The 16859-nt window shown below is 37.7% G+C and overlaps 1 protein-coding gene across 2 annotated transcripts in view; it reads left to right on the forward strand.

Annotated features, from left to right (window-relative positions):
* The window catches only part of vps8 (VPS8 subunit of CORVET complex), an 89935-nt gene extending 81625 nt beyond the window's left edge, over nt 1-8310 (forward strand). For both annotated transcript variants that reach the window (XM_043237951.1, XM_043237958.1), the window contains one exon: nt 8112-8310. In XM_043237951.1, the coding sequence (XP_043093886.1) occupies nt 8112-8255 (144 nt within the window). In that variant the 3' untranslated portion in view covers nt 8256-8310. The remainder of the gene's footprint in view (nt 1-8111) is intronic.
* The last annotated feature ends 8549 nt before the right edge of the window (nt 8311-16859 follow it).

Consider the following 16859-nt stretch of genomic DNA (forward strand, 5'->3'; position numbering starts at 1 on the left):
GCTCATATACTTTTGCTGTTATTGAGGTGGAATTAGGGCTGGGCGCTATATCTGTAATAACATGACTACCGGTATCATGTTGTGCCATGGAAACGTGGATTTTGATATACCTTGGATACCGTTACATATTCAGGGATTTCATTGGATGGACAGACAGAGACATTGAAGTAGCTCATGAGATTATATTTGTTTAAATGCATTTTCGAGAGAGCGATTGAGTGTGAATAAGTGCGGTATCTGTTTAAATCATATGCTTTCACCTGAAAACCTTTAATAGCCTGTATATGTATATGTATATAATGTATTCAGTTAGTTGTCTCAAAGCAACATTGTACCACCGCAGATAAATTGAAACATTTGACATTTTGAGGCAGAAAAAAAAAAATTATTAGAAACATTTCTGTAACCAAATACTTGAACAACTAGAGGTGCCATATTTAACAAAATTTCATATCCAGTTATATATACTGTTGCTTGCCAGCGTGTTGCCGGTTTCCTCTTTGCTCCACGATGTATTTTTTACTGCATGAGAACATGATGTTTAATGTGAGAGCAGCATGGCTTGTCAGACACATCGACGGTAACTAAGTAACTAAGTCTTTGTTGTCGGGTTGTTTGACCCCAAACGTTGTAGCTATGAAAGTTTTGATTGGTTTATCTCTTTTATTTTTTGGTGTTCGCAAAATGAAGGAAAAACTTTTTAAAAAAAAAAAAAAGAGTTGAAAAAGCCTTGCCGTCGTATTCTGACTGCAGATTCAATTAATTCAATGTTTTGATTTAAAGTTTTGTTTGTGGTGCAATTTCATACTGAATATTAAGCCGTATTATGAATAGTGTGGCCTTGGTAAATATAAGCTATTCTAACATGAGACAGAGCAATACGTTCTTCCACACAGCCAGGAAACGCGTGTTTGGTGAATGTCTCACACATCCTATTGCAAGTCATGTTCCAATTTGAATAGCGTTGTTCTTCTTCTGGTCTCGAGGAATGTCAGTATCTAATGTCAATATCCTGCTTCCGCTGTATTACCCACAGCAGTTGTGTGTACATACGCTTTTAACATTTAACAAGCACTTTAATAAATGAAACTTGGGAGGGAGTCTGAAAGTTATAATATGTTTTAATAGAACACTATCAAAGGTATTTTTTTTTTGTATATTTCATGATATTAAGATATTAATAATTCAACAAAAGGAATGCGCTGTAAAATGAGGCAACAGTGATGAAGTATATTTCGTCTGTGTTTGATCAAAGCTGAAAGGAGTGGAAACAGAAATGAAGTGAAAAGGTGAGACGGTTTGATGAGCCACATTAGTGATAACTCAAATAATTGACCACTTCAGGTTCTCAGGCCTCCCTCCTCGAAACACAGAGAAACATTTTGACATCTTTCATAACGCAATTCTTTTTTATTTTTGAGAATGCATTTATTTTTGTCATTTTCACTATGCAGTTTCTGTTAGTGAGCCGTCTTTGACACTTGCAGTGGTAATAAAAATCCTTTTAAACATGTGACTCTAGCAGTGTAAGTTTGACCGGCTTGACTTTCTCATTACCGTCTCTGTTTTCCTCAAGCACCCTCTGCCATTTCTCTCCATCCTGAAATATGCGAAAAAGAAGCCATCTCACCATCCTTTTTAAGTATATGGCTCTCTGGAATACTTGAATCTGACCAGTCTGATGAATCTGAGGACGGTCATTTGATTGATGACCGTCTGACTATACATTATAACATACTTGGCAATCTTTCTACAAAATAGTAGACTTTTATTTGATGAGCAGATTGGGGGTGAAGTGAAGTGAGTCTGCAAGTGTCATTGCACAATCCCGTTTCCCCTTCTTATTTTTCTTCCCATTATTGTTATGATCTCCCTAGTAAAGTCAGAAAAGGCCAAACAAAACGAAGTTAGAACATATTTGAAAATTGTCAAGTCAATTTGAACATCCTAATAAAGTTTAATCCCCGAACTGAACTAGAAATACAGGCATCTATTCAAACAAAGCGGACATTAAAAAACGCGTTTCCTTATATCTCAGCGTTCCCTGCATCTGTGTATGAGTGACCGAAGTGTATCCGTTAGTCATTGTGTTGGTTCTAAGTGAATCTCCTGACAGGATATGAAGAGGCTGTGGTCTCTGATGCTGAATACAGATCCTGTATTGAAACACACTGCTTTCATCTAGCCTCATGGTCAACGGGCAATGCATTTTATCTTCTACTGATAAACATATTATTCATGAACTGCACAGAGAGTGCTTATTTTCCATACAGCCATACGGAGAAGTTAGGGAAATGTTGAACAAGTAGAAAGTTCTATCATACATAACCATTTTAAAAAAAAATAAAAAACACAAAGACATTAGTACCTGGCAAAATACAGTGTTGCAAGAGACTTAATTTTGATTTGTATTTCTTTTATATAAATGCGGTTATATAAATTATTCTTTAGTAAATGTTTCCATTAACTATTTCCAATAATTTGTAAAAATGAGAAATGTTTCTTGAGCAGAAAATCAGTATGTTAGGATGATTTCTGAAGGATCGTGTGATACTGAAGACTAAAGGAACGGCTTTGATCACAGCAATAAATAAAATGTTTTAATGCTTTACTAAAATGGTAAAAAATATATATATATTATTTTTATATTATTAATATTAAATATTATAGTTTTCACTATATTTTTTTTATTAAATACATGCCCCCTTGATAAGCATAAGGGATGTCTTTAAAAAGGATTAAACCATTATTTGAACAGTCATTGTTTTCCCTACAGAGTTTTAGGGTGGAACATGAATTGACATGGCCATCTCCCATAAGATCTGAGAATCGGATAAACACGTATCAGTCTTTATGCCCATCCCTTCACACAAGCATCCTCGAGAGTTTTATTAGAACTGTTTGGTCAGCACACACACACATACAGTACACATTCCCAGCAGACATCCCATAATTAACACAGCAGAGCTGCACAGCCCAGTTCTGAGCCCTTTAATTAAACCGTAAATGGTTTCAGAGGATGAGTAGATGGAAAAAAAAGACCGGCGCGTCAGACAAGGTGTTTATTTGTGCATGTGCGCTTAGTGTCTCCCGTTGTTCCTTTGTCTGGGTGAAGATTATGGAATTCTGATTTGCATTAAGAAACTGAGCCAAACAGATTGAAGACGTTTGTGTTTGAGAGAGAGATTAATTAAAACGAGAAGTGAAAAGCAGATAAAGTGACACTCCCAACACCTGAGAGTACTAACTTGGCACGTGTGAGTCTGTGTGTGTGTGTGTGTGTCTTTAAAGCATTAATGAGAAGGCTGCCAGGCAGGCACTGACGATAAACTCCCGTCGTGATTATGTCAGCACAAGCGTATGTGTGTGAGCGTGAGCAAGTGCGTCAGAGTTTTTGAAGTGCTGTCTAAACGTTCTGGACTTGCTGATTAAGCTTATAGGAACATTTGATTTCGACCAGGAGGAAATGAAAGATGTGTGTTGTTCACATTATGTTTGCGCGTGCCTTGTTTTATAGTCCTTCTGAAATGTGTGTGTGTGTGTGTGTGTGTGTGTGTGGGAGGTTGTCAGGGTTCCTCTGATGCTTTGTCAGTGCTGAGCTTTGATTGCTCTCTTTGAGGTCCCAGTCGGTCCATTTCCCTTCGGTGCAGCGGTTCCAGGAAGAAGGAGAGGAAGATGGATGAAGCCACTGGAAAAAGAGATGAGAGAAGCGTGCAGTAGGGAGAAATGCAGCTGAATAAAAGGGATTGTGTTGAAAGGAAAGAGTAGAAGCATTGATAAAATTGCAGGAGCAATGAAATGGTGGATGGGCAACTGGCGGCCATATTGGATCATATTAGACTCGGATAATTAAATCATTTGAAAAGCAAGTCACATAAAGATTGCTTTTGCATTTATAATGTTAATATAATGTCTTCAACCAGGAGAGGTCGCTCGTAAATCTTGGCCCTTAACACAGTGTATATAACTATATCCTATAGTACTCATTATAATCAGTGATTCTGTTTACACTGAATACAGTGTGACATGACAAATCCTGACAGAAAACCGCTGCGCGTTCTATTTGTGACACATTGACGCACTTTTCAATTGATTTACATCGCCCGCTTTGTCGCATCCAGTGTAGACAGAATTGAGCTGTTGCAGCGCGGTGCAACACGACAACTTTCGTGTCCGGCGTAGATGAGGTGTAAGCTTTAACCCGCATATAAAGTTACGGCATCCGTGCTGTCGGAGCCTCACGGGCAGGATAGTGCACTTACATTTAGCAACGTTGTGTGTCCCTGCTCGTGGACTTTTCCCTGATCCTGTCACCCTCTTTCATTCGCCTTCAATCAATCTTAAATGTGATCATAGAATTAAAGAAATGACAGAATTCAATTTTATTTTTGTCTTGCTGTCATTACTCGCTCCTTCGTCCCAGGGCCAAATACAATGACCTGTCAAACCAAACATCGAATGAAAGAAAATGTCAACCTGCAGCGTAATATAAAACAATTACCAACATTCTACAATATTCTAGAACATTTGGTCACAAAAATGAGTTGTAATCAATCTTGTTAGAGAATGTGGTACGGTATAACACTTCATCCCCCTATCAGCTGTATTATCTGTGTCTACGCTTGGCGTTAACATGCGGCCGGTACCCAGATGTTGTCGTTTGTGTCGTTATTCGATCTGTGCCCAGATGCTTTGTAATCGGAGCGATGATAATGTAAACGCAATAAAGACATCGTATCCGCATCGCGTCACACGAAACCCCATCCACTGTCACTCCCCATCAAATACTGTAACTTTTATCTCTAAAAAAACAGTTTTAAAAGAAAAAGAACACAACTGCTGGTTGACTTTGCACTGGGTTGCTATAGTCACTCAGGTTTGTTTATGCGTTAAACCCGTGGCCACAAGAAATGGATGCCGTTCCCTCAACATAGCATCTCATGGCCATGACGTTCCCACAAAATAATCCTGCCCACTTCATATTATTGTGTTCCCATTTATAAACATTAACATTCTGTTTATGTCCTATATATATATATATATAATGTCCTGACATGCTGATCAGATCACGAAGATCACATGTTAATGCCAAGTGTAAAACACAACCTTCCTTGCACGCGGACACCAGTAATATCAGCAGCTCGATGTCTACGTGGTTCTGGAAAACCGGTTGCTTTGTCACAAAGCTCTTAGTGTGAAGAAACCTTCAGGCTCTTTTTGTCGCCCCTGTCCATACATGGATTTTACAGAAGGCACCATTGCTCACAACATAGCACAGAGTGTGTTCTTTTTCATAACTAACACTTTGACAGCTCTCCACTAATCTAATTAAATCATACACCATAGTTTTCACACAAAGGCGAACTTTTCATACATCGCCTCCATGTATGACTCACCCTGAGAAGCCATTGCAAGCGAACACACTCAGAGTACATCGCATGAACACGTGCACAGATTTGCTGTAGAGTCTCTGTTAGGGCTGTCACGATATTAGGTTTTTCACTGCACTGTTATCATGGCCACAAAAATGTGTATTATGATGTATCATTGTACATGTAGAAATCTCAAAAAATGAAACCAAGCAATTAGTCAAATTCATGTTTGTTTGGATTCATGTTTTTTTTTTTTTTTTTTTTTTGACCAATGAATCACACCAGAAAAAGAACAATCACACTAAAGAGACTTAAATGCTAACCTTTTTTGTTTAGCACACTGTCAAAGTACAAATATATTGTAATGAAATATATATTTTGACTGTGTTCTAAATGACTTCTGTGAACTGATTCTTTTTGCAGAAGTGATATGATTTTATAGGATTCTGTACAGTGGATAAAGTCTATGTCGATTATCCTTTATTATAATTACTAAAATATCTTAAGATGGCTTAGAGAACCCAGGTAAACCATGTACTGTTGCAATTGTACGTAGTTTGTCTTCCTGTTTCATCAGATAAAACATTACTTCCTTCATTTCATCCATCTACAGCGATAGCTGAAAGCCTACAGAGAATTTCTGGAACATCATAAGTTCTGTTACTCCTTTGAGTCTATCTTGTGGACTTTCTGTGCGAGGGCGCCCTCTGGGGTCGAGTATGAATGGAACAAATGAGAGAGTTTAGTGCTCCTTAATGTCCCTGACATTATTAACTATTGTGTTGGCTTATGTATACTATTGATTTTTAAATATTGCCTTTACCTGGTATATTGCAACACCCTCCAATAATATGATTATGATATTTCCATGTTTAAATATCGCTATTATTGTCAATATCAGTATTTGTATTTATACGTTTTAAATTTCAACATTATCTGAAAGCTGAATGAATACACTTTACGATGATTGGTTTGATATAATGCATAGGACAATATTTGGTTGAGGTGCAAATAATCCAAAATAAAGTTTTTATATATTTATGTCAGGAAATTTACAAAATATCTTCATGGAACATGATCCTTAATTAATATGTAATGGTTTGTGGCATTAAAAAGACAAATCTATAGTTTTGACCCATGCTATAGCTCGAAGATACCTGTGCTGCTTAAGTCACGTACAGTAAACGTAACGAAACATTTCTTAAACAAGCAGTCAACAAAAAATGAGAATAAAACATGGTTGCCATAGTATCTAATGCTAGGTTTTTTCTCAGAGGTACATCAACCCCGGTTAGCAGTGTGTAAAACTGCTCATAGTAAAGTATGAGAGAGAGACTGTTACTGGTATTAGACGTGCCCAGACTTCATCCTCCGTGTTTAGCTTGTTTGCTAACAGTATGGGGCTAATAATAAAGCCACTGCGGTGACAGAGGCGATGATTAGCCACTGACGTGCTTTCCGTGTTTCTATTTGCTTTTATCCGTCACTCTCTGTAGCCTTCGCTTAGCAGGTGTCCGGTTTAGATAGGAAAGCGAAAGAAAAAAGAAAATAAGCTCGACTGAGGAATGGAACTCTGGCTCATAAATGGCTGTCTGTTTTGAAAGCCGCTAATAAACAGCAGGAGAACGACGGGGACACGAGAATGAGTGAATTGAAATAAGTAATGCAGTGGGATTTGATGCTGAAAAGTTGGTTTGCCCACAGAAAGAAAGGGACTGATTAGAGAGGGAGTGGATGGGAATGAGGAAAGGAAAATTTGAGCGAGATCAGAGAGGGAAGGAGAAGATAAAGATGCAAAGGAGGGCTTCAAAGCGAGGCTGGAGAGAGAGGGATAGATTATGCTGTTTGATTCATGCTGTTTCCTTAAATGCGCATTGATTGCTCAGGCTGTAACGAGGTCCCTGCTGAAAATATACACATTAATGAATGACTCTGGACAGGCTAATGCTGCTAATGAGTGGGGGTTGCTTGCTGTGGGTCTGTGTTGAAGTTTTATCTTACCGCGTGGTGCAATCCAGGTTACTGCATAACTTGTCCTGCCAGCACCAACAGATTGATACTCGTGTCAGTAAAACTAATTGACATTTAGCGCTGCATTAAAAGCATGTTACGCGATCTTTTACATACATCTACAACTCTCTCCTGTGAAACACAAAATGTTCTTTTTGATGATGGATGACATGTCAATGAATTATCAAAATATCTTCTTTTATTGTTCCAGAGAACAAAGACAGCTGATGTAGGTTTGGTACAACATGTTGGACCCGAGTTTCACTTTCGGGTGAACTGCCCTCTTAATGCCAGCTGTAAACAATAAAAGACGTGGACCCGTTCCTCGGTGAACGTGTAACCAAACCTTACGAGATGTGTTCAGATAAAATACAGAACTCTGAAAGAGAATGCACTATTCGTCTTGCAACGTTAGCAAATGGGTGTTTCTTTACGTATTTGCAGCTATGGCAGCGTCTTTAATATTCGAAAGCTTTTTTCCACATAATTCAAACAGTTGTGAATGATTGTGCTGTCTAGCTCAATTTATATTATTATGTTACGGTAATATTTTTATATTAAAGTATAATACAGTAGTTTATAGTTTTAGTTGTGTATTATTATTATGATTATATTATTGCTGTTAGTGTTTTTATTGTCATTGCAGTAGCTTCGTTAGCTGAATGATTATTAAGTTGTAAACCTATATAACCTATGTATATTTCATCTCTGTTTTCTTTTGTTTTTCAGCTTGCTGTTCTGACAGAACTCACTCATTCTCATGGCAACGAGAGAGCTGGTCTGTCAAACCCCATCCATCCAGGAACAGGAAGCATTTATCACAGCGAGAATTTCCAGCTAAAGCTTTCTCCTCCACCACTGGTGGAGGAGTAGAAGGCTCCGCCCACTGTTACAAATCATAATAAAGCACTACCGCGTCTGTACAGAACTCACGCTTGAGATGTTGTGTTTCAGTGCTTTGTTTTGAGATGCTTTGCAAGTCACCACACAAGTTCAGTCTCAAAGCGGATAACACAAATGAACCGTAATCTTTAATTACTAGTTAATGTTTGTTATTTCAGAAATGCCAAATGGAGAAAAATCATTCATCCTGGTAAACAGATTAAAGTAATGAGCTACGGTCTTTATACTTGGCCCATGGCACTAGTAAGGAAAACAAAAACAATGCGTTTATGGATATATGAGTCTGCATTAGCCTTTTATGATCACACAAGCGCAAGGAATTTGACTTTGTTCACAAACATTTCAATTATGTCATTTTAATAGCGAAAACAATTTAATTCAATTAATTGCATTTTAACAGCACTCCTGCTGTTAAAGGGCTAATAAAGTTAAATTAAAAATGTATTTAAAGATAAGAATATTGCGTGTCTCAAAAAGATTGCAGGGTAAAGACTGAGGCACTGAGGCAGCATTAAGTGTTTGTGAGAGATTTATTGGCTTCAGTCTGAGGTAAGAAGCTGCTCTTGTGCCTCAATTCTCCTTAGCATCTGTAGAGCTTAGGGACGTTGTGGTTAGTGAAGTTTCTGCAAAGCATGCTCTGTGGTTAAGGAGACAACAGTCTTCTCCAACCTGGTCTCATAAAAGTATTTATCTCTGTGCACTTTTTGTGCAACCCCGCTTTTACGTGCCTTACTGCACATTTCGCCCCAGTTTCAAAGAGAAATGTACACTGAGTGACTCGGGTTCAATATGTGAAGCCTGGCACATTTTTATTACGTTAAGCGTGCATTGCAGCAGTTCAGAATTTAAATGTGGACTGTTGCTAAACGTCAATGCCCTCTGATCTTAAACCTATCTGTCATCAAATGAAAAGCTGACATCAAAAAACTGATTTGAACTGTTTTGTTCTTGTTGGTAAGTATATCATGTCTCTCTAAAAAGTGCACCAAGGTATGTTTATGGCATGAGACCAGGTAGAGCTTTCAGTCATCTTATTGATCCGTTTGGTCTTATTTTGAACCAGACTATTTATTATTCCGGTCTGAAGGTTGAACTCTCAGTTGTCCTCCAGTATCACTGATTCTAATATACATAGTAACTCCCACAGGAAACAGCGAGATGTGTGTGTGTGTGTGTGTGTTAGAGAACAGATACACAGAGAGTTCTTTAAGAGATGGAGAGCAGGCGCTGTTCCCCTACAGCCTCTGAGAAAAGATTGTTCTCTCATCAAAAGCTCATTTGAGTGTCCTAAACAGTGTAAGGCACAGAGATGCACCGCAAACACTGTCCTGCTGATGCAGCTGCGAGTGCGTTGTGTAGCTTCATTCAGGGTTTCTGTAGATCTAAAAAAAATTCATCTTAAAAAGGGCTTAAATCAGAGCAACTCTTGAATTTCAGGAAATTACGGAAATTAAATTTAGCGTATAAATAATATCTAAAGATCCTTAAATAAAGATACATTCGCTTGAGACATAAAATGAAGTTATGAAGTCTTGTTTTCTGAGAACTAACAGCACGTTGTCATGAAAAATATCAAGCTAGCGAAACATGTACAGAAAAATATACAGCATTAACATGGCTTCCTTCTCACTAGACCCCCTGCTTTACAGCACACTTAATGCTATGCTAATGACAGGATGTCTTGAAGTGATTGGTCATTGATTTTTGTAATGTAGCAAAAAAAGATTCTGTTTCAAACCACTTTTCTAGGACTGCCATTGGGAAAGTACAGTTTTAAGGAGAAAAGCAGCAGTGTTGATTAATGGATTGTCAAATGGTTTGTCTAAAAGCATATTAAAAACACCACATAGAAAAATACAGACATGTATTAAAAAAATACCTTCTGTGATTCTTAATTCTATGTGTAATTATCTGCATGATCCACAAGTTTTTAAATGATACTTGTTCGTGAGTCCTTCAGTTTTTCCTGAGCAGTGCAGCTTTCTTCTGTTCTTCAGAAACGTCCTCCAAGTTCCGCGCCTTCATCGGTTTATTTTTCAGCGCCTTCTGCATATTTAAACGCTTTTCAGCAGATCCATCTTTTCACGCTGAGGGCAACTGAGGGACGCAACTATTACAAAGAGTGAAAACATTCACCAATGCTCAAGACGGCAACACTATGCATTTACCTCCATGAAAAGTCTCCCTGAGGTTCCCACCGATTAAGAGATGAGAAAAGGCACAGCTAAAATGCTTCTTGAAGTAAGATATGGTAACCGGATCTTATTTTTCCACCTACACTTCTATACATAGATCATTAATGGTCCCTAAACTGTTCAGCAAAGGCCTGACTGTTTCCACCTCACCTTCTACATTTAATACTCTCATATGTACTTGAACAACCTGGATAAAAGGCAATTTGTAAGTGTGTCGGTGAGCGTTTTCATGTGTGGGCAGTGGAAGAGAGTCAATCAAAGGATGGAGTGTTTTTCTATGATGGCTTTAAATCCCTCTGATTGTGCTGAGCCTCGGCCCGTGTGTCTCTAAAGTGCTGTAGGAAACATGACAAATGAGCATTTAGGGCAAGAAATTATTATGGGTCATTTTAGAAAGGTTTTCCAGTGTGACTTTTCATACTCCTAGCATGATGAAGTGTAATGTATTTAATTATTTAAAAAAAGAGAGAGAGCGATAAAGTCCTGTTTTTTCTGTATGCAGCAAATCAGCTCAGGGAAATGTATATGATTATAATTAATTGCAATTATTTATTTCAGCTGCCAGTAACTGTAGCAGTTTGTTCAGCGAACATTCATTCCAAGTTCTATAATCTCTTAAGAAAGGATATTTTTGTGACCACAGAAAATATCTCCTTACAGTATCAGTGCATTAGAGCATGTAGCAATTGTCGAAATCGCAAAGAGACATTCATTTGCAAGGCGGAACCAGAAACTAAACAAAAAAAACTAAACACTAACTCACATAACACACTAGCATAAATACGCTTTTGGAAAGTGCAGAGAAGGCTTGATGGTAAACCATCAGGAAAAGCAGAGAATGAGACTATGAAAAGAGCACCGTTTAAACTCGGTCTATAACTAATACTAAAACCCCTGTTCATGTAGTTAAATGTACAATACCTGCATTGCCTCATTGGTGAGGGTCCAGATGCAGTCTTGGATGAAAGTCTTGATGATTTCCAAGGTTTTGGACTTGCAATTACGTTCTTGGTTGGAAGAGTTCCAACGATGTCCTGACTCATTAAGATTGAGAGATTCTTGCAGGTAGAAGGTAAAAAAAGAGCAGAGAGAGATCTGCTGAGATCCGAGGATCTTTGGTTGAATGGAAAGTCAAGGCAGCAAAAACGTAAGGGTTGCGACGGAGCTCACGTACTCATCTTCTCAGTGTCTAAACAGGGCCGTGGACTGGGGTCCTCCAGGCAGTTCCGCTGGCTCTGGGACTTCACCAGGAGACGAGAAGTTAATGAGGCCAGCTTGGCGGGTCACTGAAATGAGGCATTTTGAACTAGAGGAGGTCACACCTTATGTGGATCAAAGTTCCAATAGTGTTGTGAACTTTGCCACTTTGTCTTCAAGCATTGTAATTTGCATATGCACAGGACTGGAGGTTGATATACGAATTAGTAGAGATTCTTAGAACACTAATATCTTAGGTATCAACATATAATATACTCTCTCGATTAGATCAAGTGAAGACGAGTCTGGCGATACCAAACAAGAAATTTATTGATATTATGAGGTGATATTAACTAGTGATCTGTTCTAAACATGCATAAAACAGTATGCAATACCAAAATCAATATACAATAACAATACTCACATTGGCCTGTAGGATATGTGTGTTCATTCAAACAAAGGTTTCCTGTCAATTAAGAGAAAAGTCCATTGTCTTTCCGAAAGGGAGGTGCCTTCAGAGTTGTCCACATTCCTTTCAGCAATAAACTAGTGTTATCAGATGGGTTGCCATGGAACCAGAAGATTTTTGGGGGAAAGGGGCATTAATAATTATTTAAGTATAAAAATGTAGTTTGTCTGATTGGTTCAAATGTATATGCAACCAGGTGTTTGATGCAAAAGGTGAATTAATAGCGTAATCTCACCGAATGCATTAATATTGATGCCTTTTAAAAGAGCACATCCTCATTACCACTACAAAAACAAAGCTATGCTGGTAAAACTCCTGATTATTCCGGCTAGACATGTTTTATGAGGCTTTCCATTCAAACGATCTAGTTTGCTCTGTAAAGAGAGCGACAAAGAGAGAGGAACCGACATCGCGTTGCGCTGTATTGATCTTGTTTGGAGGAGAGTACTTCATACAAATATGAAAATAAATAAATAAACACATAAATAAACAGTTGGACAAGAAATCAAGCGCAGAGAGCTGTGAAGTGCTTGTATTTCTTCTTTTAAAAAAAACATTAAGCAAACCGCTTCAAGTGCAGCCTTTCAAGAGCACATGTTTAAAAAGCAATTTGCTGACTTTCTGTTCCACTGTCATTTTCCTGTTTTTAGAAAAAAATCAGTATTGTTTGACAAGAAATTTAGCATTTGATTGGATGGTGTTGGGGCATGGAATTTGAAGTAGAGGAAAGGCTTTGTAATGCTGGACACAAGCTATGCAGCGCTTCTGAATGATCGTTGGTGTACGTTCTTAGAGACTTGGCAACATGTTGATTTTAATTGAATGCCACGTGCTAATACTTCAATGTTCTAAGGCATGGATTAAGTGTCCAAATACTTTTTCTTGTTCTCACAAAGGGCGACACAAAGTTTATTTTTTTCTTTCTCTGCATTATACGGTATCATATCATATTTTAGTGCCCTTCACCTAAGCAGCCGAGATGGCTTCAGTATTTATTGCGTTTGATTTTTTTTGCATGCAAGTGTTGATGTTAAAAACAAAACAATACAACAAAAAAATCTGAGATTAGAATAGGAGACGGATGCGAATTGGCATGAATCGTGTGAAATGTGAAAACATTGGCTGTTGCTAGGTTACGCTACGCCAAGGAAGGAAGATCAAGGCAGGGCAGCTACTAAGAGCTGAAGGGATGAAAGGATCCAAGCAGCAGATCTTGTCATGCTGGCTATAGACTCATTCATCCTCAGAATTCCATCATCCACATGGAGAGCATCTTCTCCATTAAATAAAAAAAACAAGAGTGACTCAACCAGATACCTTTCACAGTCAGATCTGAACTTCGGCAGAGACAAATGCTGCTAACGGAAGTAAAAGTACACCTTTGTTATTTTTATTCTTTCTTCATGCTTTTGGGAGTAACCTACCTTTTTTGTATTTAGAAATATCATATCATATAATTAACATAATAGACATTATTCAGCTTTGGTGCATTTTATTAGTGCAATTCTTTTTACTAGATTTGTCCCAATTGAGGTCTAAAACACAAAACTTTTCATTTACAAGAAATATTTATTTTTTGTAATTTAATTTGATAATGTAGTATATTGTTAAGAGTCTTGTTTAACTGCTTTTCCCCAAGCAGCCAATAAATTCTTAATATTTGAATCATTGCTGTATACAAGCACCGATCTTATAAAATTGCATTACAATTAGAATGGGAACCAATGCAAAATATGCAAAAATCTAAGTGACTGCATTATAATTTGAGCATCATTTTGAATGAATACTGCATTTATGTTTAGCATTCCAGTATTACTTACACTGTGGTCGGCTTACATATGTGAGATAAAACACAAACACATTTTATGGTAAACCTAATTGCCATCCAATAGAGATAATGTGCCTAAACAGTGTGCCCATTTATGCCTGGAAAACAAAAATTTTCAAAGGACGGTAAAAAAATCACATCACAACTAGTCACAGTAGTTGAGGCTTCATATAATTTTTTCCCCCTGTGGTTTAATGGCTGATTTATGCTTTTTATTGTTGTGTGAGAGGCCATCCGCTAAAATGTTTATTTAAAACGTATTTTATAATTTCTTTAACAATGACTTACGCAACAGCAATTAACACAAGCAAAAGGATTATGATTCATCTGTAATAACGCTAACTTGAATTGTAAATGAATCAGCGCTGGAGGTTTTGTTGCCCTCATGACTGAGTTGATTGAGCTTTGTGGAGGAGTGTTTGGTCTCCAATCCCTTTTTTCCCCCTTTTTTAATGATCTGACTCAGGCACAGCTGGCCTCTCTTGAGTATTTAAACCGTGCCATGTCTCAGCACTGCACATCTCTGCTCGCACTGCGAACATTCGCTCTTATGGAAAGCAAAAAACACTATAGGCTTAACGAGATAGAGAGGGTAATTATGGAGTCTTCACAAGTTGTGAAATTGACTGAATGTGTTGTTAAATAATTGCACTAGCAAGGCTGTTATTGGCCGGGCTCCATTTATTAGTGTCATGCTAATTCCAAAGTCAATGTTCTAATCTGGGCAATTTACCTGAAACCAGCAGCCCTCACAATTGCTGGCGGACATTAAGCGAGAAATGTGACTTCGCGAGCATCTTGGTGGGCTTGAAAGCTTCTTAGCGCGTTTCCTTCATGATTCATTGTGTTTTCTGTCTTGGGAATGCTATCAGACTCTTGAGAGAAACTCCAATATGTTTTGAGAGACTCATCGCTCTTCAAGGACCTTGCCTCTGTTCACAAAACTAATTCATCACCATCATGGACTTATTTGTGTTCTGGGTAAACAAAAAATTGAAGCACCATCTCCCTGCTTCTGTTGAACTTTAATAATGCTGGATAAGCATTTCGTGATGTATAGTCTATAGTCCGCTTGTTACCAGTTTATCAGAGATCTCCCTGTGCTAGGAAATGAGATGATATAAGCCGGTTTTAGATCACTGGGTGCTCCGAAATGTTATATTTTTGTTTGAATAACATTCTGAGGTAAGGGGGAAATTTCGACGCATACTAAAAACTATGGCTTTTTCAAACAGGTTTGAAAAGAGGTCCGTATGTCAGGCTTTGATGTAAAGCGGTACTTTAAAAGAAACAAAGCACACATTGCTTTTGAAGGGATGACATGGAATTCGAAATCTAATATTTCGGAAAATGAAAAGATATTTCAGACACTTTTTAAGTAGCTCAGTTCTCTGAAGGATTTACAAAGCGGCGCCAGTATGCCTTTTTAAAAACTCTAAAGCGGGTCAATGTTTCTTCAGTAAACCATCATAATATAGTATGGAGGCACTTAATCACATATATATACATTGAGGTTCCTTGAATACACAGTAGAACATTTAGAATCCCATCTGCTGACCAGAACTTATTCTTCACAACATCAGCTTCAAAAGAGAGCATTTAAAAAAATGTGTAATTTTTTAAAAGCTTGATTTGACTTAAATTCCATTTTGCTCGTTTGTGTTTTTCTTAGCGTTTTCTGATGCTTCCTGTATATTGATCAGTAAAGTTTGTTGCATTCCAGATGCACATACAGTAAAAGGTGTGTGTCAGATGCATGCATATAAAGAGCATGTCAAATGAAGTACTTGTGCTATAGATACACAGGGTCAAAAGATCACACAACGGTGCCTCAAGTATATATTTATTTATACTTTTTGTTTAGCGAATATTCTCAATATTCTCGTTTCATGAATGATCAACATTAATGTGAAAAGCAGTGTGCGTGTTTGTTTGTTTTTTAGGTCTAATACATTTTCAAGAACATCATGCTTTTATTAAATCTTATAATTTAAGCCCCTTACATCTGATATTCTAAATGTTTCATATTTATATGTGTGTGCAACATAAAATTTGGATTCTGCGTGTTCAAAATTTGGCATAAAAATAATCAAAAATGAGGTTCATTTAAATGTGCACTGGGGTCAGAGATGCCACTGGCCCACTGTATTAAATGTATTCCTTAATAATAAAATGTGAATTATATCCTGAATCACACTTGCTACCTACAGATAACCTTAATTTAAATTCAGGAACTTGAAACTGGCATTCTAAAATCAATTTTGAATTGCAAACATACAGGCCCCAGTTCTGCAGAACCTAAAGGTCACGATGAGTGAGGAACTCAGGCATGTGCATAGGTGTCGTAACCTTTGAGAAGGTATATGTTTAGACAACAAGCTAAAAAGAATGCAAATGCTAACTCGCTTAAGGATTATTTCAATATGTTTCTGTATATCGTCTTGATGAGAGGTCTTCCTCAGCACAAAACAAAAGCCGTTTAACCATTTACATTGGCAGTCCAAATGTAATTTTACATTTTCAGCTCAATACCAAAGTCCCACTGATGCATTTTTTTTGGCCTTAGGTTAGCTGGGTTTAATTAGCTGAGTTCTGTGGATGTTTCCTCAGTCTAGCTCTCTGCCTGCTGTGCTGCACTGTTTGCGTGAAGATTAACAACATCAGACTCCCTCAAACAGAGTGAACCCCACCACCACGTTCTGACAATGAAAGAAAAGACTGTTTACTTTCTGCAAATGATGCCAGCCCAGGGGTAATGCTCTAATTCTCCTCTAATAGTTTCAAATGGAGTGCATATCTAATGAGATGAGCTCTGTGTTTCTCCATGGTCTTGAAACTGACTGTGCATTTTTTTTGGTGCTTTTGTTACGTTCAGAAATGAAAGT

This window comes from Puntigrus tetrazona, chromosome 1, assembly GCF_018831695.1.
Source record: "Puntigrus tetrazona isolate hp1 chromosome 1, ASM1883169v1, whole genome shotgun sequence".
In the NCBI taxonomy this organism is placed as follows: Eukaryota; Metazoa; Chordata; class Actinopteri; order Cypriniformes; family Cyprinidae; genus Puntigrus; species Puntigrus tetrazona.